Source organism: Microcebus murinus, chromosome 6 (genome assembly GCF_040939455.1).
Source record: "Microcebus murinus isolate Inina chromosome 6, M.murinus_Inina_mat1.0, whole genome shotgun sequence".
Classification (NCBI taxonomy): Eukaryota; Metazoa; Chordata; class Mammalia; order Primates; family Cheirogaleidae; genus Microcebus; species Microcebus murinus.
The window spans coordinates 88,957,109-88,982,786 of NC_134109.1; the positions used below are offsets into that span (position 1 = coordinate 88,957,109).

Consider the following 25,678-nt stretch of genomic DNA (forward strand, 5'->3'; position numbering starts at 1 on the left):
GTGCTTAAGAAGAGATTGGGAAAAGTGAAAGAAGTGAAGATGGAATGAATAGAGAGCAAGAAAGAGAAGAACCAATGGCAAGGTAGAGCAAGCAACACAGGGAAGCATCTCCTCCCCTAGGCCACTGAGGTGGTATAGGAGCAATGAGTTAGTTCTCTGAGTAGTTAGCCAGCTGGGCAGGTCATGGTTAGTACTAAAGATGAGGCATTAGATCCTTGAACTTTAAAGAATGAGCTACATACAAGAGCGTGGAATACTACCTTGATGTGGCAATCTTCTGCTACGTGGTTTTGTTTGACCTGCTCCACATGTTCTTCTACAGACTAAGTAACACCACACCGTCACAAACACAAAACACATGCATGAAACGAAATTATAAAGAGAATGAAAAATTTCAAGCTGAAATGGCCACTGCATCACTTAAAGATGATAAAAATGAATTTTCAAAATTAAGAAAAAATTAAGTAAAACAATGGCATCTCAGATAAACACAACACAAAGCCAAAAGGGCAAAATTAATGTGACTATTACATACAAATGAAAACATAAAAGCTACTTCAAAATAAAAATTAGTTACTTGTATACCAGTATGTAACTTAAGGTTCTTTAAACTTATCTTTAAAAATAAAACCCACTTATATGAGCAGATGCATTCTGTACTACACAAATTCCTATCCTATAGGGGTTGATTTCAAACACAAATTATTTCTAAACACAGATTCAAAGTACTGATAATTATTCATTCTTATTCATAAGGAATATGAGTAATCACATGATTTGTCTCCTAATAAGTAAATGTTTGCTAAAATGAGGCATGGGAAAGAAATCATACAGATAGCCACATTCAGTGACTACTAAAATCCTATTTAATAATTTATAAACATAAAGCACTCTTATTAAATGGGTAGTTTAAATAAATTTTGCATATTTTTAAGCATGGTGATCAGTTTTTATTTTGTCCTAACATCCTTAACATTTATTTCATGATTTTTTTGGTAATGAAAACAATTATTCAGTAGATCAGTGCCATTCAATACAGCAGCCACTAACCATATATAGCTATTTAAATTCAGATTAACTAAAACTAAAATCAAAAATTCAGTTCCTCAGTCACACTAGCCATGTTTCAAGTGCTCAATAACCACATGTTGCTGGTGACTACTATCTTAGACTGCACAGATATAGATTTCCATCATCACAGAAAGTTCTACTGGACAGCACTGGGCAAGAGAGTAATTTCATTCAATGTTTTCAAATTCAAAAGGGTACATGATAAAAAATTCTTCCATCCCAACTCCCAGTCATGTACTTCCCTTCCCTGGAGCCAAATGATGCTTGCATGACACTTTAAGAAATATTCAATTCATCTCTATCCCACTTCCCTGTTCATAGGGACCCTTCTGCCAGAAGAAAAATGAAAGAAACTGAGGGGCATGATGGAAGGGAGACCAGGGGGCACAGAGAGGGACGTTGTTAAAGAAGAGGCAAACTAGCAGGGAGAGAAAAGATCCTGAAGGGCAAGACAAGAATGTGAGAGTCCAAGAAACTGAAGACACCTGGCTTACCACAGCATTCTAAAGCTCTGATGACCCAACCAAATCAAACTGCTATAGACCTTATGAATAGCTAAAACATTTTTCATAAATTAGGTTTAATAATTTGAAGGACACTCAGAAAACTGATCCTTCAATGAACTTGCTTTCTGTGAATAACATACCCCTAACTGAGCAAAAATCTTTTATTTTAAATCCATTTCTTAGATTCCTATATCTTTTATGGAATTTGGACTCTGTATTACTATACAAGATGCTGTACACAGTGGTTTAAAGAGGCAAATGACTTGGCTCTGTGATTTCCCTAACAAGGCTGACATCAATAATTTCACCACCATCAGTCTTTTGTTATCAAAAAAGCTTATAATAATAATATAGGACTCAAGCTGGGCGCGGTGGCTCACGCCTGTAATCCTAGCACTCTGGGAGGCTGAGGCGGGCGGATTGCTCGAGGTCAGGAGTTCGAAACCAGCCTGAGCAAGAGCGAGACCCCGTCTCTACTATAAATAGAAAGAAATTAATTGGCCAACTAATATATATATAAAATTAGCCGGGCATGGTGGCGCATGCCTGTAGTCCCAGCTACTCGAGAGGCTGAGGCAGCAGGATTGCTTGAGCCCAGGAGTTTGAGGTTGCTATGAGCTAGGCTGACGCCACGGCACTCACTCTAGCCTGGGCAACAAAGCGAGACTCTGTCTCAAAAAAAAAATAAATAAATAAAATAATATAGGACTCAAAAGAATCTCTATAGTCCATTCCTCCACTTCTTCATTTAAATATACAATTTTTAAATCCATAGAGAAAATTACTTTTAACAAGGGCTTACCACAATTATTATCCAGGTAAGGGTGACTAGTTAAAAGAATGAGTATGGTAGGCTCTGCCACCCTATGTATGAGGAAAAAGTGAGAAGCGGTTCTGTATATTTACCTTGGGAAATTGAGTCATATGGACTCTCTCTCTCAGTTTTCACTTTTCTAAGTGAAATATAATTCCTTTTTCTCTTCTCATAGATTATGCTTGTCAAATCTTTATTACTCTAAATACTCTTCAAACTTTTCATTACACCATAAAATGGCCAGACTGAAATGCTCCTATCAAAGGTCTTCATGACCCTCCTTTTATAAGGAGGATATCATTTGCCAGTCTCCCAAACTCATGATTTTTCTTGCACCATGTCTGGTTTCACATTACTAATTATACTAGCTTAAAAATCACCATGCAATGCAGAACCTGCCATACTTCATAAGAGCAATCTCCCTTCATGTTGTATTTGGTATTTCTATAGTTTATTCTCTCATAAAATTATCCTCAATTTGTTGCTTCCAATGTTTATCCTGTTCATTTCTAAATGCTAAATAAAATCCTTGTAAAGGACTATATTGTATTTTTAATTAAATGATACTTGGAGAATCATATTACAGAGTACACTTGTTTATATATTAAAGTCCTCAAGCCATCCACCACCATGTTCATTACATGTAAAAGCCCAGTGATAAATATTATAAAGGAAGTACCAACTTTTCCTTGATTATACAACATGACCTATCTTGTTTCATTGCTATGAAATGAAAATTATAAGGTATTATCTTAAAAGAAGTTCACTATAGTTTAGCAAACTTTGACTATTACCCAGGATATAAGAAAGTCAATAAAATAAGTTCTACCAAAAAGAAAATTTAAAATAAACCAAGCACTGAAACCATTAGAAATGTTAAACTAATGAAAAATTACAACAGAAAAGGTTTTTCTCAAGATACCTCACTCTGCTTTCTTTTCTTCGTAAAAATATATCTAATAAACGTCTCTTGAAGGACTTCTTGTTTAACGAGGAAATGCCAAAGTCGTTTCACTGGAAGTGCAGAAGACTCTCGGGACCTATTAAAAAAATGAACATTTTATACTATTTTATAGTCCATAGAAAATGTGTTTCATTTTTTCAGATACTTTTAAAAAAAACTTCCACAGTCTATTACAAAGAAGACACAGCTCTACAAAATTTTATAATTTATTTTTAGTTAAATCATTCATTTATCTACCAATGAATTCTCTAGTTACACTGAATGAATCAGTTAGGCTGAGACAGAGTCAAATAAATCTCTTTTTCTTTTTGAATTATACTTTAGGTTGGTCCTTTTGGTTAAAGCATATCACCAATAAACATAAAGTCATAGATTTCATTTCTAATAAGCTAACAGGCTAAAAAGCTTTGTTCTTTCAAGCTTATGAGCAATACTCACGGGCAGCTGCCTCAAAGAAAAAAAAAAGATGCTGCATATCAAATAGGGCATAGATGGGAGGTAGATTAAAATATCAATACAAACCAGAAATATGTTTACTGTTAAATTACTGAAAAAAGTCAGTGGCATCTTGTTGGCATATGTAGGTTATCACCCAAAAAAATTTCTGTAAGAGTTCTGAAAACAACAAAAATACAGAAAGTAATACAATAAAGGTATTTTCCTGATTATAAAAGTAATATGCCTATTGAATTATAGGTAATACTGGGGGAAAAAAAACTTCTATCCTGATTTCTGATGTTTTCCTTAGAGTATACTATTAAAATAGGTTTGTAGTTTCAAAGTTATAAATTTTTTTCAAGGCTATGGGCATATTTTGCCAACTATCTTCCAGAAAAGTTAAACCAAACTACATTCTCATCAGCATTATAAGAGCTTTCTTACTTGAATGGAGTATTTTCAGGTTCTAACATTGCTTTATTTCGAAGAATAGCTGGTCCAGCTCCTACTGAAAGGTCAGTTGGATATGTGTTGATATAGTTAGGGGGTGGACCTTCAAATTGATCCATTTTCTCTTGCAGGATCTGTTCCCAGTTCTCCAAGTTTTTAATCACAGCAATACCTAATGGTGATGTTACAGGCAACTCTAAAAGGTGACAGAATATGTCATTTTATTTTAATAAAAAAATATTGACCATCATCCACCTATTCACAAAATTCAAAATCTTAGAGCCAATACTTCTGGAAATATTAAAAAATGTGAAAATGTTAATCTAATACAGTTTGGACACCTAATGCTTTGAAAATAACAGAAGGCCAGCTCTCTAAAAGCTGAGAAATTGTCTAGATTCCCCAGTCTGGTTTCCTGCTCTTTCAATCTTCTATCAGTAATTCCTGCTATATAAATTAAAGTCATAGACTGGCACCTAAAATAAATAAGACTTCATAAAATCTCCAATGCAATATTTTTAACGTACCAAATGGCCTTTTATACAGATTTTATAAAGAAAAACGGATGGTAATTTATTATATTTAATAACATTAATTTTCAAATTCCAAACTCACCAGAGAATTCGAGTCCAGCAATGGGAAAGAAATTCTTGACATTGTGAAGTGCTAGCTTAACCATTGTCAAATGTAGAAGAGCCCAACTGTTAAAGGGGTGCAAAAGGAAACATTTTCTTTAATTAAAAATTAAAAACACAGGAGAAGCATAATGATGTTCCTTGTCAATTGTTTACATAATCTCCAACTCAAAAAAAAAAGCTGTCATGAAAGTTGCTATAAAAAAATGGCACCTTTGTAGTCTTCAAAAATAAAAGATATGCATGCAGTAATATATCAATCATCCTTGCAATATCTGAAAATTACCTGGTGGAAAAATATTTACCACACAGTCACACAGAATCTAAGAGCATGTCAATAAATTATATATTAAAATCTAACAGCACATCAATAAATTATATATATTTTTTCACTAAAAATGTTTGCATTTGTACTCTGCATGAAAGATATTCTTTGAAACTGAATGTGAAGGAAATACTCTATCTAGAAATTGACTCAAAAGGTACAGAATCCATAACCTGAAAATATAAGTCAGTTCTCTAAAAATTCATGGTAATAATGTTATTTAAAATTAATAACATCAGAATTTTCTACCAAAAAAGGCAAAAAGAAAAAAAAAGAAAAGCCTTATTTACCTATAGGAATTTGGATCTTGGTGCTCCTGTATTTGTGTATCTGAAAAAAAGGCATCATCTTCTTCATCCTCACTATGAATGCTTTCATCAGAATCATATATAACACCACTATCAGACAAAGGGAGAAATGGCTGCAATAAAAGGTAAAGTTATTTTTAAAATATATAATTTTATAAACATAAAATATATTTTAAGCATATATTTTACATATTATATATTTTTAGATATAAATATTTAAAATATATAATTATTTTTGTGCTAACTTAAAACTAAACATTTTCAATAGTGACAATGTAAGCAATAATTTTTTTTTTTTACAAATGATGCTAGACCTACAAAAGTGAAGATAACCAGGTAAAACTCTCAGATTCAATACAATAATTGAGTAGCTAGATAGCACAAATTTTTAAAAATCAATAGTTTTCTTCTTATATACCAGCAATAAAAAGTTAGAAAAGTCTAAAGAAAAAAGATATACTGAAAAACATAAAATCCAAAGGAAAAACTATGAAAACTGTGAGAGAGCTCCAGTGAAGGAAATTACAAACCCTTCTGAAACTATTTGAGGGAACTAAAATGTGTAAAAACTATTATTCGTTACAAGTTAACTTATATAGGTTTTAAGTAATTTCAATAAAAATCCTCATAAAAATTTCTTTTCTTTTGTTTTTTTGGAACTTGATAATGATTCTGAAGTTCATAGGGAAGAAAAAACAGACAAGCTGAGAAATCTTTTAAAACAAAAGGCACTATTTCTTAGTGTATATTAAAATAAGTAATTACAAAAAATGCACTGTAGCAATTGATTGTTGCAAAAATATAGTAAAAAAAATAGTATAAGAATTTATAACACCTTAAATCAAAGGGGAAAGGGAAGAATTATTTAATGAATGATGCTAGAACTAGTTAGACGGTATATGGATAGGAGATAAAGAGGGAGATGAAGTCTGATCCTGTCTGATCCTCACTTTATTCTAGACAAATAAGAGAGTTAAAAGTTAAAAAGGAGGAGGAAGAAAAAGAGAATAAAATTATAAAAAGCATATTTATTAGTGGAAAAGACTTTCTCTGCTTAAAAACAATGTAATAAATCACAAGGGAGAGTATGGATGAATATGATTAAATAAACTTTAAAAAAATTATGTGCAACAAAAGCATAATAAAATTAGCGAATAAATTAGAAAAAGTGTAAGATAAATTAATCCTTAATAAATAAAAAATCTGTATAAAAACAAGGAAAAACACTATAATCCCAAAAGATAATTCAGTTAAGAATATGAACAATCAATACCTCAAACTGGAAAATCAAATGGCAATAAGATCATTAACATTTTAATGTCACAGGGAAAAAATTATTTATTGAATTAACAAAAATTAAAAAGGAATACTTAATGCCAATGAGGGTAAAGTCAGATGCATTCTCTCACTACTCTTAAGAGAGTACAAATTAGTAATCTAGAAAGTAATCTGGCAATATGTGTCAAAAGCCTTATTAAAGTTCATACCCTTTGACCTAATATTTCTTAGTGAAATAATCAGAACATGAAGATTTATCTTAAAAAATATTAATCTCAGCATTATTTATAAAAATAGAAAAAATAAATACATCAAATCTCTGATAAGCAAATGATTAAGTTAACTATAGCATACTCATCAAGCTGAATAGGTATGTGGTCATTAGAACTGATACTTCTCTAGAAACCCAGTAAGACTGAGCACCCCAGCTCCTGACTGTGGTTGCTAAATATCATTTCCCACAAAAAGGAACCAGGTTTTTTGTAGAAATGATTGTTTCCAGCCTGGGGTGGGAAATGTGCATCATTAGCCTACGTGTATGTTTAGTGTATATTAAAATAAGTAATTTATATTAGAAAACAAGGAAACTCAAAGACTAGTAGAATAGTCTCAAAAAGATTGAGGAGCCAACTGGAAGAGGCTCTCACTGGCAAATATAGGATAATCTGAGCACCCATAAGAATAATAGCTGTAATGGATTAAAACATATAAAATATGCTTTTAAATGTCCATATAAAATATGCTTAAATCAAAATGTCCATATAAAATATGTTAAATGCGTAAGATCGTAAAAAACTAAAAGAAAACTTACTGGCCTCTGAAGGATCATTTTGAAAACTGTACATATAATCAAAGAATAGAGCATTTACTCTGTCTTTCCTATTCAAAATGTACTTCAGTGTAACTAAATGGTTTGGTAAAGAGACATATTCCAGAATGACAGGATTATATTATCATAATTTAAAGCTCCCACTAAAATAATGGATTTAGGGAATAACCATCAACTAACATCACAAAAAGAGTGCTTGCTGATAGAAATACACAAAACCACCCATGAAGTTAATCCTAACTTCCCCTTCCCTACCCGATCAAAATGGAATTGGATTTAATTTTCACTTTATGGGAAATACAGAATTCAGAGGAATATGTTCAGAGGAACAAAATATGGGGATGCTATCAGCAAAATCCACTGAGAAATTCAACAGCTCAAATTCTTTTGGGGACAGAAAAAAAAGGTAAATTTTAAAAAGAGATGGAGGTGGAACCTATAGATTAAAAGCGATTTACAATGTAACAACCACTTGCAATGCATGAACTTTATTTTAGATCCTGATTTAAACAAACCAACTGTAGAAAAACATTTAAGATTCAACTGGGAAAATGTGAACACTGTCTTAATACTTGATAAAATTAAAATATTGTGGGTGTCTGTGTGTACGATAACTCTAGAATAGTTATGTTCCATATTCTTCTTTTTAAAAAATAAATACTGACATATTTATGAATAAAATTTCATGATGTTTGGATTTGCTTCCAAACACTCTAAGGAGCAGGTAGAAGTATAAATGAAACAAGACTGCCCATGAACCGATAATTTTTGAAGTTGGATCATGGTAGATAATGATTCACATGTATTATCTCTCCTTTTGTTTATGTTTGAAGTTTTTCATAATAAAGGTTTTTTAATGATAGCTATACATGTTTTTAATGGTATGGGAAATTGTCTTATAATGTTAATTGAAAAAAACAAATTTAAAATTAAATATAGTGATCCAATTATGAGTGTGTGTGTGTGCACACACTTTTTTTTTCTTTTTGTAGAGACAATGTTTCACTGTGTTGACCAGGCTAGTCTCAAACTACTGGTCTCAAGTGTTGCTCTCACCTCAGGCCCTCAAAGAGCTGGGATTATAGGCACAAGCCACCATGCCCAGCTATTTTTAAATCTGAGGAAAAAAGATTAGAAGCAAGTTTGGCAGAGTGTTAACAGTTATGTTTGAGTAGATTAATGCTAATTTCCTCCTCTATACTTTTTTTACATTTCCCAAATTTTCAAAACTTACATTGACGCATTTTCAGGAAGAAACATTTTTGACAATCAAAAATTAAGTGGGCACATCACAAATGTTAGTGTTGTCATCATGCACATTAATGATGTAATGGGCTTTCATAATCACAAAGGGAAATTTTAAATTGAAATGTAGGGGTGGAAACTGCCTATAAATATTTAAGAGATTTTATTAATACCCTGGCTTATTAGCTAAATACAATTAAATGCAACTCCATTAGCAGCTGCCAGGGACAAGCCAGAATGATCCTGGAAGTATAAACTGAAATCCTGATGTAATGTAAACCTGGAAATCTACACTCAAAATTTGCCTAACCTAGTGGTTCTCAAACTTCAGCACACATCAGAGAATCATGTAGAGTTAAAACACAGATTGTTGATTCTCACTCCCAGAGTTTCTGATTGAGTAGGTCTGAGGTGGGTTTAAAAAGAATTTGCATTTCTCACAAGTTTCCAAGAGATGCTGATGCTGCTGGTTCTTGGACCACACTTTGAGAACCACCAGCACAGCCAAAGTTTGTAGATAACAAAACAAAGCTTCAAATCTCACTTTGAAAAACTTTCTAAAAATCAGCTTACCCCACCAAAAACAGAGTGGGACCAGCACCTCAAGAACTCTGAGATCTAATAAAAATGTAAAAATGAGAAGAGGCATGACAGGAGATGTATTCCCTTATATGCATGCACAGCAAGGTAACAATAGTGTTAACACATGTAAAGAGGGAAATATCAACAGAAGGAGGGCAATGAACCAAAATGAGAAAAAAGCAAAGTGCAGAAAAGCAGGTATCAGCATAGTATGAAATGGGGTTATGATGGATCTAGTCACCATGAATATTATGATCCCCAGGAAGTTTTCTTTCCTCTCAGGGAAACAGACCTGTGTCATGGAGTTTCACCATGGCCTAATAAAACCCCTAAATGTCTATCTCCTTTTACTCTAATTCCATGCTGACCAAGGAATTACTGATAGTCAGAAGAGGGGTGCCTAGACAGTAGAGAAAAGTATTCCAGTCACTAAAAAAGATGAAGCTCACTGGATGTTAATAAGCAGACTTCTGGTTTATACCTAAGTCCCAGATGATTTTAGTTTTGTTTCATAAATCATCAAGTATCTGATCATCCCTGAGTTTACTAAGACTATTCAGCTTCTGGACTTAAGAAATTAAATTTCTAAACTATGGTGACTTAATCCAAAAGCTATCCCATCATTCCTATGTGATACATACACAAGAGTTAATAAAATAGACACACTTAAACTAAAGCCAGTGTTCCTCACACTCCTTACCTTTGCAACAAAATAATCCCACATACTAAGTTCAGGAGGAATGAACTTTTCTTTGTAAGATGGTCTTTCCGCAGGCACTGGTGGTGGAGTAGCATCTTTTACAGGCCTTCCGGGAACCAGCATTCGCATGTTGAATCTCCTGCGGTGTTTATCTATGTCTTCAGGAGGAACAGGAGGTGCTGAATAAAGATACAAGAACAAAATCAGCATTTCTTTTCCATTATTAATTCATACAGTTAACCTTTTTTTTTCATCCTACTCTTTCCATTTTCTAGATGAGACTAAATCACTTCTATCTGTGCTTCTAAACTTTTCTAATTACTGCAGCAGTTTTCCAGAAGTCACATCAGGGTGCAGATGGGGATAAAGCATTAACGGCTCCCTTGCCATGACGTAGTCTATGTGCTGTATACAGTAAGGATTAAAGTAGTTCTGTATATAATGTATTAAATGGTATATTCAATAAGTATTGATGCAAGTAAATGATTATTTCTGGCTATGTGGTTCAAGAAAGAGTCACTGTATATGTAGAATATAAAAGTGTGCCTTAAAAGAAGGGCAGAAACTCAATGGGAAGATGGGAAAGGACAATATGAACAAATGACCAAAGGAGGTTTGGGTAAACTACCCTTGCTAGACAGCAGTCAGGGAGGGGAGTGACAATAATAAAGCCTAGAGTTAGGTCCCAGCCTGTGAACATGAGTCTGGGAACTAACCTTATGGACTGTTCTCATTAAAGCTTCTTAAGCTTTAGCCACATGATGAGGCATGGTTTGTTTGATCAGAAAGGAAGACGGAATAAGATGACATAAGAATGGCCTCCACTAGTATGGTGGGTGGTAAAAACTAGAGGAAGAGTTAGATATGAAGGATACATAAAAGAAATATCAAAAGGATTCAGAAGATAATTACATACGAGAAGATCAGAAAGTAAAAGTCAACCTGCTCCTCTACTAAACTCCTCATCACAGAAAACGTTAACTATCTCAACTATTTCTTCCTTACCCACACACAATTCATCAACAAATTCATCAGCTCCCACCTCAAATTTTATGCAGAATATGACCACTTTTCACTCTATCCATTACTACCACCATAGGCTAAACCACCACTCGCTTTTCAATTGAGGTGAATTTTATATATCATAAAATTAACCATTTTAGAGTGCACAATTCAGTGGAATTTAGTACATTTACAATGTTATTCAACCACCACCTCTATCTATTCCCAAAGCATTCTCATCACTCCAAAAGGAATCCCTGAACCCAATAGGCACTCACTCTATATTTCTCCCTCCTCTGAGCCCACAGCAACCATCTTTCTGTCTCTATGGATTTACCTATTCTGGATATTTCTTATAAATGCGTTATACAATATGAGACCTTTTATGTCTGGTTTCTTTGACTCAGCATAGTATTTCTGAGGTTCATGCAGACTGTAGTATGTATTAGTACTTCATTCTTTTTTATGACTCAGTAACATTCCACTGTATGTATATACCACATTTTGTTTATCTATTCATCCTTGATGGTAACCCACAATTATCTTTTATGTGAACGATTACAACAGCCTCCTACCCAGGCTCCCTACTTCTATTCTTGTTGCACAGTCTATTCCACAAAGCAGCTAAAGTGAGTCTTCCGAAAACCTAAATCAGATTTTGTCAATTTTCTGCTTAAAACCCTCCAGTAGTTTCCTATCTTTCTTAGAACAAAAACTAAAAAGTCTTTCCCATGACTTATGAAGCCCTAAATGACCTCATCCCCAACTACTTCTCTAGGCTCACCTGCTACAACACACCCCCACCCCCACGCACCCTCACTGATGATAGTCATGATGGTCTCCTTGTAGTTCTTGGAAAAAGCCAAACTCAGTTCTGCCTTAGCACTTATTGCTTTGCAGTCACTACTCCCTCTGCCTGGAATGCTCTGGCCCAGATATCTGCAGGGTATGACTCCTGACTTCCCTACGGCTCTGCTCAAACACTGTCTCATTAGAACCATGTCTTCTGACTACCCTAACTAAACTGGTCCCATCCCAATTCCCTCATTGCTCTCTTTCCACTTACTCCCCCTGCTTTATTTTTTTAATTATAGTTCTTGTCATTCCTGAAATATTATTTATTATGTAAATTTACTGTGTAAATTAACTAGATGTAATAAACTTCATGAGGGTAAAGGGTTTCTCTGTTTTTTTGTTCACTTCCATATTCCTAAAGCTTAGAACACTGCCTGAAAGATAGTAGGTGTTAAGTGAATGAATTAATGTAAACATGAATGTTTCCTGGAAGGTTTTAAGCATGGATGATGACTTGATGGATAAAATTACCACAGACAAAACTCAGAAAATTCAGGAAGGGAAAGAAGAGATTTGGGAGAAAAACTTTTAAGTTAAAAGTGGTCTACAACTAGGTAGGGAGAAAAAGATTAAGAGGCATCACATACACTGGGAATGGAAGCATTGAGAGTTGTGAGATCACCTTCCTTATGTTGACTCACACAGGAACCTATACACTCAACTCAACTGTGGGCATTAAGGACAGGTTAGAACTTATGTCACTTAAACTCTCTGTGCCACTGATTCCTGATCTGTAATGTGTCCATTTCTAAGGATGAATTAAGATAATTTCTATGTTTCAGCACCAAAATTAAAAACTTTCAAGTGACATAAGTCTATACCTCACCATATCCTACCATCTTAAAAAGCAGAATGAAAAATATATTCTGGTCCACAACAGAAGAAACACAGGAAATGGAATTAAAAACCATGTACAACGTCTTATACATAACCATAAACTTAATCTGAAGCCAACTGATGGCATGCTCTGTAAAGGTCACAGAAAAAGATATAAAGATTTTGAGGATTTATTTAAATCTTCTTTCTCTAAGAACTATCCTAGGCTGAGTGTGGTAGTTCACACCTGTAATCCCAATGCTTTGGGAGGCCAAGGTGAGAAAATTGCTTGAGGCCAGAAGTTTGAGACCAACCTAGGCAACACAGCAAGACCCATCTTTACAAAAAATTAAAAAAATTAGCCAGGCGTGGTGGCACACACTTGTAGTCCCAGCTATTAGGGTGGCTGAGGCAGGAGGATCGCTTGAACCCAGGAATTTTGAGGTTGCCATGAACTATGATCACACCATCACTCTCCAGCCTGGGTGACAGAGCAAGACCCTGTCTCTAAAAAAGGAAAAAGAAAAAAAAAAGAACTATCTTTTTTCTATGGCCTTGGTCCTTAATATTGTCTCTTTGGTTACCTTTATCTCTCCTCTATTTATTTTTAACCTCTTCAAATATGTCCTGCTTCATCATCCTCAAAAATGTTTCTATTAATATAAAAGTAACAAACTACATTTTTATTCTAACACGGGTCTAATTATTTACTGTCCTTAACAAGTGTGATTAAACATTACTGATTTTCAAAATAAAATTTCTTAAAACATTAAAAAATCTTGAACATTAGAAATTATTTACATTTACATACATTACTGGTATCAAACTTCTCTTACCTGAAATATTTTCTGACTGTCTTCGAGGTTTCACAACAAGTTTCACACCCCCTCCAAAAACAGCAGCCCACATTCGATTATTTAATGGGTGGGCTGCAAGTCGAAACAATTCATTGGAGGAATTTGTGGCAAGAGCATGTATCAATAAACTTAAGTAAACAGCAACAACAGCTTCACATAATAAAATGTTCAATTTTGGCTGGTCTTCATCTTGAGCTGAACTCAAAAGATTAATAAGTGAGCTCACACCTGTAAGGGTATATAATATCATAAGAAAAATATCAGGAAAAAGCACCCGAAGGAAAAAAACACCAAAATTTGCAATTTAATCAAAATTATGTATCTATATGCTACAAAAATAAATTATTTCCACAAGTTGAACAACAAAATAAATGATAGGAATAGTTTATAGCCTATAAAGAATCCATTATATATCATTGACACTGATATAATAAATAACAAAGGGAAGAAAGGAAATTTTCCTTACAGTAGAATTTCAACTAAAAAGTAGAAAGAGTGATAGAATTAGAAAATCACCACCCAGTAACCCCACAGTGATATCTGAATCAGGCAAGAATCATCACTAGATACTAAAATTAGCAGGTGACAGGTGAAAGTATGACATTTCACACAGTCTCAAACTATCTCTTCAAAACATGCTGATTAATTACAAAGGAAAAAAATAGTAATTTTACAAAGGAGAAACTTGGCAGAAACCACTTTACCAAAAGATCAAAGTTATGGGACAGTAATAGGACCAACTGACATCAAGTACCTCTTGATATTCTGTACTGAGAAGGGCATGTCTTTTTTGTGGTATCCCTGCCAAAAATACATAACCTGAATCTAATATTAAGAAAAAATAAGAGGACACGCCTGTAATCTTAGCATTCTGGGAGGCTGAAGTGGGAGGATTGCCTGAGGTCAGGAGTGTAAGACCAGACTGAGCAAAAGCGAGACCCCATCTCTACTAAAAATTAAAAAAAAAAAAAAATTGGCCAGGCAACTAAAAAAATTAGAAAACATTAGCTGGGTGTTGTGGTGTGTGCCTGTAGTCCTAGCTACTTGGGAGGCTGAGGCATAAGGATCACTTCAGCCCAGGAGTTTGAGGTTGCTGTGAGCTAGGCTGATGCCATGGCACTCTAGCCTGGATGATAGAGCAAAAATCTGTAAAAAGAAAAGGAAAAGGAAAGGAAAGGAAAGGAAAAAGAAAAGGAAAAGCCCAAATTGAGGAACATTTAACAAAAATAACTGGTTCATACTCTCCAAAAGTGTCAGTCATGAAAGAGGAAGATGGAGGAACTTTACTCCATGTTAGAGGAGTGAGATATTGCAACTAAATGTTACACAGACCAGAAAAAGGCATTAGTGAGACAACTGGTGAAATTTGAAAAAGGTCTGTAGATTAGACAACAGTACTGTACCAATGTCCAAATGTTACATAACTGTGCTGGGGGTATATAAGAGAATGTCTGTTTTTAGGAAATACACACTGAAATATGTAGATGGAAAAGGATATTATGTCTGCAACTTACTCTCAAATATTTCAGGAAAAAAATTATACTCTGCCATATACACATAGTAAGTGGGTGAAAGAGAGAGAGAGAAGGAAGGAATGATAAATCAGGTATGGTATAATGTTAACATTTGGGGAATATGTGGGAAATGTTACACAAAATTCTTTATACTATTTTTACAAGATTTTTTAACTCTGAAATTATTTCAAAATAAAAGTTAAAATGAAAACACTATGTTCCTAGAAACCTATGCTTAAACTAATTTTAAATACACACTTAAGGTACTAAAAGGAGTGGAGAAAGTTTGAAATAACTGAAGTGGACAATGAGAAAGATGGTTGACCAGAGAAAGAGAAAGACAGCCAGCATGATATATATACCCCAGAATGGTCACTCCAATCTTTATAAACTGACATTCCTGAGAATAACTATATTTTCTCTATGTGTAAAGCTATGTCTGTGATATTGCTAAGACTCTAATTCAGAATTTCTAAGGATAAGAAAGAGATGATATGCTTACCCTTAGAAAGAATATTAAGACTTTGCTTTTTTATGTTGGTCAAGACAGGTTTTTGGAACCTTAACTTTCTGAGTCTTCACACAATTTTTACAGTACTTAAGAATTCCTAATCCATAGCAGAAAACATAATCAAAAACAAACAAATAAAAAACCATTCACCAAATCCACAAATAGCAGCAATCAGAAAACCAGTGAGTAGCTTTTTATAAAGGAACTGACACCAAATAGAAGATTGGGGGAGGGGGGGAAATCACTTAAATTCTCACCAGGCCATTGAGCAGGAGAAGAATTTGGTGTTGCATGTTCTTCAATGCTTTCTGTCCTTAGTCTTCGACGATCACTTAAAAGAAGTCCTTGGTAAGCCATTCCTGTAAACTGATTTCCTTCTGTTTGACTGCTGAAACAAATAGGTTCAGTTATTTATCATCCTAAGAGAGGTAATAATTGTACTTTATGTACATCATCTATTTTAGATGATTATTTAAAAAATTCTTAAAAATGAATGCAGTGTTCTAATAAAAATTTTATTTTAGAAAGTTCTTAAAGTTAGTTATAAATGTTTATTGACAGTTTCTTAAAACAAAATACCAAATTTTACTATGTTGGAAAGATGACATTTAGTTTGTTAAAGTCTTTTCCAGATGCCACTTAATACTTCAAAATCTTTTCTATTTACATACATTTTTTTAAAAGTCTGAGGTAAGGAGACTATTGTTGATATTAGGATATAGCAGGCAGAAAGTTTCAGGGTACCAGTTTGCTTCATTTCCTAGTTCTGCAAAGTTGTGCAAGCTTACCTCTAAATTAAAATATGAAATAAAATCTGGACAATCAGATTTTAGAAATACCTAAACCTAAAGCCAAATGTCCTCAAATATTTACTTCCCTCTTTATAATGGCTATCTTCGTGAAGTTGGGGAAAATACAAAAGCAGAAAGTAAAGCTGAGTCACTGAGAGTAAATCATAGACTAAGGATTGGAAAAAACACATTTAGAAACAATGTATTTTAATTCTCATTTAGTGCCATTTTAACCAGTGACTGATATCAAGTTGTCTTTGATCATTTAGATGACAACAGTCAACTAAATCAACTTGTTTTTCCTTATTTATTTACATTTCTAATCTTTGGAGTTATTTAGATATGGCCTAATTAGGTTAAAATCAGAGTATAGGCCATTTTGAGAGAGTAAGTCCTTATTCAATATCAAATGTTCCCACAAAAGGCTGCTAAATTTACAAAAAAAATTTAAAAAGCTACACATATTTAATGTAAATTTCACGTGAATCTATTACAAACTTTTTATTTATTAACATAATTCATTTAAATCTAGGCCATCTTTCCAAGTGATTCATTATCTTACTAATTATATTGATTGCCCTAGTCATTAAAATGTAAAGCATAGATTGATGAAGGCAATTTGACTTTTAGAAAAATTCAAACCATTACTTCTAATTGATATCACTTCCAAAGACTTTTACATTATCCGTGAATGGGTAAATAAAATTAATTTTAATAATTCAATTTTAGGAATGTAGGAATATACTTTTTCATTTTTCAAAAGTATTTTTTCTTTCAACTCAAACCAGTGAAACAAATAGAAGCTAATCTAATGCAAAAAGCAACAGTTCCTAAGGAAAAATATTAGAAAATTTCATACTAGAAATTATTTTGGACAGTAAACTTTTTTCTTGAAAACAAAAAAGATGGTGATGATAATTTACATATATTATTTGTCACTGTCTATATTTTTCTGTTGTTACTAGGTGACAAGTAAACAAATAACTATTTCTGATTCTCTCTCATCTATTAAAATATACATGGTAGTCATATTTGGGGATTTTTTCAGTACCTAGGAAATAGAAATTTAATGTAGCTCTGGAACGTTTTTGTTGTATTAATGCTATTTTGGGTGATTTTTTTTTTTTTTTTTTTTACCTGTAGCTATGACTGTCACATAATGCTTGGTAAATTGATGCAGAAAGTGATGCTGCTAGTGAATGAAGTGTGTGCACCTAAAACCAAAACAGCCACAATTACATTTTATACTAACATTTCTACATAACAGCAATATCTTAAAAATCAGAAAATACCCAGGAAACTAGCAATAGTAAAAGACTAGATCCTATATGAAACTACTAACTCTGCTTTAGAACTTCTAAAATAACTCTCACCCGTCTTTATTTGCATGCCCACAACAAAGCTGATTGTTTCAGACACATCTTTATCAATATTTACTTACTGTGAGCCTGCCATTTACCAGGCCCTGAGCAAAGTGCCAATGTTGGTATGACTGGGTCTTGTCCTAGCCTACTAACAATTAGCTTAAATAATAATATTCAAAAAGGCAAAACCAAAATAAGTATAGAATTTTCAGAGCTTTTATTTAAGCTTGCCTTATAAAATTCCCTTTGATGAAAATAAAGACTTAGCCTTATCAATATGAATGACTTAAATCTGTTTAGTAAATATATCAATCACTGTATGAAATGGCTGATTTTCCAGAAAGCAAGTAATTTACCTGCTATTCATTGAGAAGGGATAGTCTTAGAATTTTATAAAGTTTAAAATTTATCCATGTAATATACAAACTACAACCAGGAGTGCCATACTGAATCAATATTTTCGGACTCATAAAATCTTAAAATTTACAAGTACCTTAGAAATAGTTTCATGTTCTTTGGAAGCTTTATACAGATTACTCTTTGAAAGTCTTATCTCAATTTCTAGGAACTAGAAATGTTTACTTAGAATTTATATACATATCCATATATACATTTCCATATTCATCTAAGAAACAATTTAAGTAATCTCTGTTAAAATACTGATATCAATTAATCCACACCATGCATTAGAAGCACAAATATAGATCACAAGTCTCTAATGGATTGATGTGACCAGTAAATCCCTGCTTAAAATACTGACATAGATTAATTCACACTATGGATTAGAAGTTCCTAATAGGTTGATGTGGGCAGGCCTTCAGAAAAATATACTATCAGAGATAAAACCTGTCTGTCAAACAAAACAAGTAAAAAATTAGAATATTGGGGACCTAAAATGTGCCTCAGCCACTAGAATTGGAAAAAAGCATAGCACAAGTACACTTAGGCTGGCACACTGGAAGTCTGATCCTAGTGCTTTTTGGAATGTATCCATTTTTCATATCTCAGCATAGGGTATAGGTTTAATTTAGGGTATTAACTCTTCCAAAACTCTGATTGCCTCTAATTATTGCACAGCCTCCAATAAGCACAATCATCAAGGAAACAGTAATAAGGGTACTTTCTCTGGGACCATTTCTGATCGATCCTGGCTCCCTCCCAAGTACTCCCCAACTTACATCATCATATTATCTTAGCATGTAAACAGTCATAAACATTTCTAACTTAAAAGTTCATTTAAGGGGAATAGAAGGTCTAAATGAATATTAAGTGGCAAGAATACTTTCCAGAAAATTAGTTTTATTACCTATCTTAAAAGAAGACAATAAATTTTCCAGAAGTAAGAGGAATGCTTATTTTTAAATTACATTCATTGGACAAACAGTTTTGAACTGACTCATCGGGAAGGAGAAAGGTAGCACCTAACAGCACTTTAACATATTTTCTCTAAGTTCAAATTAGAAGACAAGTATAACATATTTACCTTCTCAGTGTGTACAATATCAAACAATCATAAGCTTTACATTACCTTCACATCTTCAATACTGGGATGAGGTGGTGTTTTCATCTGAACAATAGTATAAAGTATATCATGGATGTGATTATTTAAGTACAATACAGGATTAGCTATGACTGTTTTTGTCGAAGCAATACTTGCTGAAAGCAGAGGTAGGGTGGTAGGCAATGGTAGTGGAGACTGGAGCTGCTTTACTGTTGTTTCCTGTGGGTGACAGTGAATTATTTTTTTCAAGGTAGTTCAAAATGAAAGAAAAAAACCTCAGCTGTTAACAGGTAAAAATACTGGTGATAAATACTGTGTAAAAGCAATATGTTCAATTACTTATTCACTCATTTTACAGAAATTTATTCGGCACCCAGTAGGTACCAGGTACTGTGCTGGATGCAGAAGATATAAAGATGCACATGACACAAGTATGCGCTCAAGCTTTTATGCCTTCTAATCACAAAAACTTTAGTCTAAGAAGACTCATGTATGCTGCTGATTTTGGTTTGTATGGGTTTTTTGGTTTTGTTTTTATGTGGTAAAAGTTCATATTTTAAAAAAAAAAGGAAAGGAGAAAAAACACGACTACTGTTTACAGACTGAAAAATTATTGCTTTTTATACTACTGAGATCCTAAGTTAAGACTTTCCAAAGCAAACATTTGGTTTAAATCATTTATCTGATGTGGATAAAAAGTAGAGAAATTTTTAGTATTCTCCACATAACGGAAAATGTATAAATGCCTAGTTGTGTTGCCCATGAATTTTGCATATTTTCATAATTTTAAATGTTCAAAATTGCATTATATTTTGCAATCAACTATGTTCAATCTGGATTTGTTTTTCATTTTAAATTTTAATATAAAAAGGAGTTTCAATGTATTCACAGGCTTGTTATTGAAACTTCCTACTTATTTGATGTGATTTATTAATATGGGAAGTATATATACTTTCTTCTTCAAAATTAAGTTAAACATCAAATCTACTTTAAACAGGATGTGTTAATTTATATAAACATTTTCATTTTAAGTTGGCAAAAAAATAGGATGACTCACACAGACTAAACATCTGCCTTCTACAAACAGACAATATAAACATCTTTAGATTAACTAGTAAAAAGAACTTTATAGCTGTAACTGGAAGAGCTACTGAAATCACTGAAATAACCAAGATTGAAAACAAAAGTGCTGTTCCTACCTGCTGTGATTCTTGTAGTAAAAATTTGAGTTCCATCCTTACTGAGGCCAGACCACCACCCTGGGCCCCATGAAGGCTACAATAACTAAGAAACACTCTCAGGAGATCTTGGTTTTTCTGCAGCCACAATTTCCGTCTTTCTGCATGTTCTCGTTTAGCCTGCAATCTTCGTCTCTCTATTTGGTGGCGCTCATAGGAACCAATGTCTGGTTTGTCCACCATTTCTTCATGATCTAGAAGATCACTCTCTACTTTGGCATATGTTTTACTGGAATATTCTTTAATAACTGATTCATGATTACATATATCATGCAAAGCAGCAATTTCCTTTTCAAGCCAGTTATAGAGTTGAAATCTGAGTTTTCCTCCATCTACTTCATAACCTGTTGCCAATGTTCTTAGTTCAGTCATAAGGATCTTTAAACAAGCTCTAAATTTTAGTTGTTCAGCAATCACATCAACTTCAGTATCACATTCATGGGAATCCTCTTCCTGAGGAGTCAGTAACATATTAGGGTCTAAGGACTTCTGATCTTCTTGTCTATCTTTTCCCCTGGCATCTGTACTTTTCATTACTAAACCACCAGCATCTTCTTCCTCTTCATCTAAGGCACTATCATGATCTTCACCCCAATCAAGATTAAGAGGTTCCTCGTCAACTTTTACTATTGGCTGACTCCAGTCATACTGTGACGAAGTTACATTTGACCAATCAATATTGGAACTTCCATTGCCATCATTCAGAGCTTTTGATTGTGACAGTGTATCATCCATCTTTTTAGAAACAAAGTCGGGCTGGGGCTGATCTTTTTTTGCAGGTAAGGCAGATGTTTTGGTTACTTTTGGAATTTTGGAGAGTACCTCTAAGGCTAAAACAGGGCATCCAACTTTAAAATGAGCATTTGCAGTGGTAAAGAATAATTTTCTTTCTATGAGGTTAATTTTATCTACAAAGTTTTTCTCAGTTTTGAGACCTAAGGTTGCCAAAGTTCCTTCAGGGGAGGCAAGGTTTCTTCGAATAAGCAAAGGATGAGTTCGAAGGTAGTTGTAAAAACTAAACACCACTGGGTTACAAGATTTGATGATAACTATAGAAATCAAACAGATACAATAATAAAGAATTGTGTTACTCTGTACTTACATTACAAAAGAATGTCAGCATTTCTTAAAAATAAAATATAAATATTAACTCAAGATAGGTTAAACTATGGTACATCCATGCAGTCATTAAAAGTATATAGCTCGGATTGCTCAAGGTCAGGAGTTCAAAACCAGCCTGAGCAAGAGCAAGACCCCGTCTCTACTATAAATAGAAAGAAATTAATTGGCCAACTGATATATATATAAAAAAATTAGCCGGGCATGGTGGCACATGCCTGTAGTCCCAGCTACTCGGGAGGCTGAGGCAGAAGGATCGCTGGAGCCCAGGAGTTTGAGGTTGCTGTGAGCTAGGCTGACGCCATGGCACTCACTCTAGCCTGGGCAACAAAACGAGACTCTGTCTCAAAAAAAAAAGTATATAGCTGATATTTTTAAAAATCCCAATATGCCATGGAGTGATTTCCATCACTATAGAGTGATATCCAGGATAAAGTCAAATCCCAGATACACTGAGTAAAAGAAGGTTTACTTTCCTCTGTATTCTGGACATCACTCTATACTGATGGGAATCACTCCATATAGACTACCTTTTATTTAAGAAAGTGGAGAGGGAATATAAACACATATTCATGCATATTTGCTTATATGCATATTTGCTTTTTGTAAATGGGAAGAAAAACCCAAAAATATTTGGTTCACTAACAAGGGAGAGTAAAATGGGAAGAAGCTAGAATTCTCTGAAAATACCTTGGTTTTATGTATTTTATTTTAAACCATGTCAACATTTTATATTATTTTAAAAGAAAAAGAATTTTAAAAAGTACTTTACAAAAAGCAAAAGCAAAATTAAATAAATCTGTCTATCAACTTGGTAGCATAACCAACTATGGGATGAACTGCAAAAAGTGACTTTAAAACAAGTAATTTGACTATACATCCTTAGCAGAATATATCATAAAAACAAAACAAAAATACCTGCAAAAAAAAGTTTAAGCTGTTCTTAGTAATCACGTTAGTATTCAAAATATTTGTATTATTATTCTGAAATTATTATATGTATATAAGTAGCAAATAATTGTGTTAATGCCATGAGAATCCAAGCCTTTCATTATAAGGCACAAATCTGAAATCTAAGAACTCTACAATCTGTATGTAAATTAGAAATTTCAGTGTAAACTCCTAAATTCTCCAGAAGAACAAATTTCCTAGCTCCATTCATTGAAATACTCTAGAAATGATGACCATATCAACAGCAAAGAGGATCCCTGTGTCCTAACTATAGTCTTTAAATATTATTTCCCACTAAAAGGAAGCACTCTTTGGAGGAATGGTCATTTCCTGGTCTGGGGCAGGAAATGTACAAGATGAGACTGAAAGATTTTGCAATATCAAAAAGCAAGAAAACTATCAAGAAATAATGCCAAAAGAATTCAGGAACTTGAAGAAGTTCCTATTTCAGAGGGACAAGCTGACCATCCATGAAAACAAAGTGCAAAGGTTTCAAACGCAAATCTATCTAACTCTCTGAATTCAAAATAACCTTTACCACACTAACTGCCACATGAGCTGTATTTAACTCACATTAGTTTTGAGCCCAGGTCCTTGTGGAGTATATGTAACTCACACAACTCTTCACCTTGACAGCCACAAAAACTATTTTTCAAGTTGCATATAACTCACGTACAGAAAACAATAAAAAATAACAAATTTTTCATTAAATGAGAAAGGATCATTTTATTTCAAAGTTTTCATTCTATTTTCATAATAAAACACTGTAGCCCCAAGAAAAAATATTTTTTCCTAGGATGGCAAGGTGTTAAAAAAAAAGCTAATTGGTCATCTTTATGGGATGTCAAGAAACCAACCCATTATTTTGAAACTAGTAAATAAAGAGTCAAGCATTTAGGCTCCCTTTACTATATAGATGACTGAAGCTCAGAGTAATCAAACAGTCACTAACTGAAATTGCACTCTAAAGACACATTCCAGCTCAGAAAAGAATGATAAAATGACATAATTAGCATTTTATTATTTTGTAAGCACTAATGAAATAAAGTATCTAGGTAGTGATCATTGATGGCTAATACCACAAAACGCAAAACAACTCAACATTACAAATCCTCTGAAGGAAATACTCCACATCACCTATAAAATACTTTGGCCAAAAAATGTGCTAAGAGTCTCTAGAATCTTAATTACCAATTTATAGGAAATACAGAGAACACAGGAAAAAATAAACATGTTAAGGAACATATTAAACATACTGAAGAACAGGGATACCATCAGCAAAATCCAAAATGCAAGAAACTATAGGATAAAACCACCTGACTTCTTTAAAAAACATATTGTAAAGAGAGCAAAAAGGAAGAAGGAACCTATTCATTAAAGTCAACAAGAGAGATGCCTCAACCAATCACAATACATAGATAGGCCTTATTTAGATCCTAATCAATTGTATAAGATTTTATAGGACAACCAGAGAAATTTGAATGACTGTGTATTTGATGATTACCAAGAAAATTTTATTATAATGGTATGTGCTTTTTTTTTTTAAGGCTATTCATGTAAAACAGTGGGACTGGAGAAGGAACAAAGAAATCTGTAACTGGTTGTGATCAATTAGCTATAGAGTATGTTCTAAGAGTCTTTATTTTTTAGAGATACATATTGAAATATTTAGAGGTAAAATGATATGTCAGAATCTGCTTCATAATTAATCTATGTTGAGAACAGGGGTGGAATGGGTGGGAGTATACATGAAACAAGTTCAGTTATGAGTTGATAACTATTAAAACTGGGTAATGAATTCACTGATTTCATTATATTATCCTCTCTTTTAAATATATTTAAAATTTCTCATAACAACAAATTTTTAAATATTGACCTAGAAAACATTAGAAAATAAACAGAATCTTCCTTCCATAAAAATTTGCATATCTTATTAAAATTATCAGGATAACTCAGATACTTCTTTTTCTTTTAAGATTTTTTATTTCCTTTTCTTTAAAAATTTTAATAATATTTATGAAAACATTATATTTCTTTGTAAAAAAAAAAAAAAAGAAAAGAAAATTTGGGCCCTACTCTCTTTACTCATGTAACATCTTTTAACATTTAAAATAAATAGTAATAAAAATATAAGGCCAGAAATTATAACTATAGAAAGTACAATAGGAAAAGGAAAAGCTTACATCTCCTCACTCTTATTCCCAAAAGGTAGTCTATGGCCAATAACCAGTATTTACTTTCTCATGCTTTATTCAAGGAAACAACCAGGAAATGTAAGAGACAGACACAACCTGTGTGTGCACACTTGAGCACGTGTGTGTGCACACCAGAGGGCATGTGTGTACAACATATACATATAAAATGCAACAAGAATCACAATGCTCTGCATCTTTTTTCATTTAATAATACAGCACATATTAACATGTCAATCAGCCTCATTTCTTCAATGGCATACTATTTTCTGTAGTATGATTATATTAAAAGTTATTCTATTGGCAAAAACTTAAAATGTTCCATTTTTTATTATTGCAAACAATGCTGATAAATATCCTCCAGGTGCCTGAAAAATCTAAATTATTTAGGATAACTAAGAGTATAGAAAATTTGCCACACAAGAATAAATTTTTTTTCAGGTCCGTGCACCAAACTAGTATGTGTGAAAGCCAAAATTTCATGGTGTTTTTTTTTGTTTGTTTGTTTGTTTTTTTTGAGATAGGGTCTCACTTGGTTGCCCAGGCTAGAGTGCAGTAATGTTATCATAACTCACTGCAACCACAAACTCCTGGGTTCAAGTGATCCTCCTGCCTCAGCCTTCTCAGTAGTTGAGACTACAGATGCACAACACCACACCTGGCTAATTTTTTCTATTTTTTGTAGAGACAGGGTTTTGCTATGTTGGCCTCAAGCAATCCTTCCACCTCAGCTTCCTACAGTGCTAGGATTACAGGCATAAACTACTGCACCTGGCCCAAAATTTCTACTTTAAAAAAATGGCTATATTATTATGTGGAAAA

The 25,678-nt window shown here is 33.3% G+C and overlaps 1 protein-coding gene across 4 annotated transcripts in view; it reads right to left on the reverse strand.

The window, feature by feature from the left end:
* DMXL2 (Dmx like 2) overlaps positions 1-25,678 on the reverse strand; it is a 148,926-nt gene that overhangs the window by 9,972 nt on the left and 113,276 nt on the right. Inside the window, exons 24-34 of one of the 4 annotated variants that reach the window (XM_076004365.1) lie at positions 20,556-21,643; positions 19,384-19,575; positions 17,629-17,705; positions 15,958-16,085; positions 13,655-13,903; positions 10,146-10,324; positions 5,494-5,624; positions 4,859-4,944; positions 4,238-4,439; positions 3,314-3,431; positions 261-323 (exon numbers count right to left, since the gene is read on the reverse strand). In XM_076004365.1, the coding sequence (XP_075860480.1) occupies positions 261-323; positions 3,314-3,431; positions 4,238-4,439; positions 4,859-4,944; positions 5,494-5,624; positions 10,146-10,324; positions 13,655-13,903; positions 15,958-16,085; positions 17,629-17,705; positions 19,384-19,575; positions 20,556-21,643 (2,513 nt within the window). Of the gene's footprint in view, positions 1-260; positions 324-3,313; positions 3,432-4,237; positions 4,440-4,858; positions 4,945-5,493; positions 5,625-10,145; positions 10,325-13,654; positions 13,904-15,957; positions 16,089-17,628; positions 17,706-19,383; positions 19,576-20,555; positions 21,644-25,678 lie in introns of all 4 variants that reach the window. The other 3 variants (XM_076004364.1, XM_076004366.1, XM_020285920.2) reach the window with 3 other exon arrangements.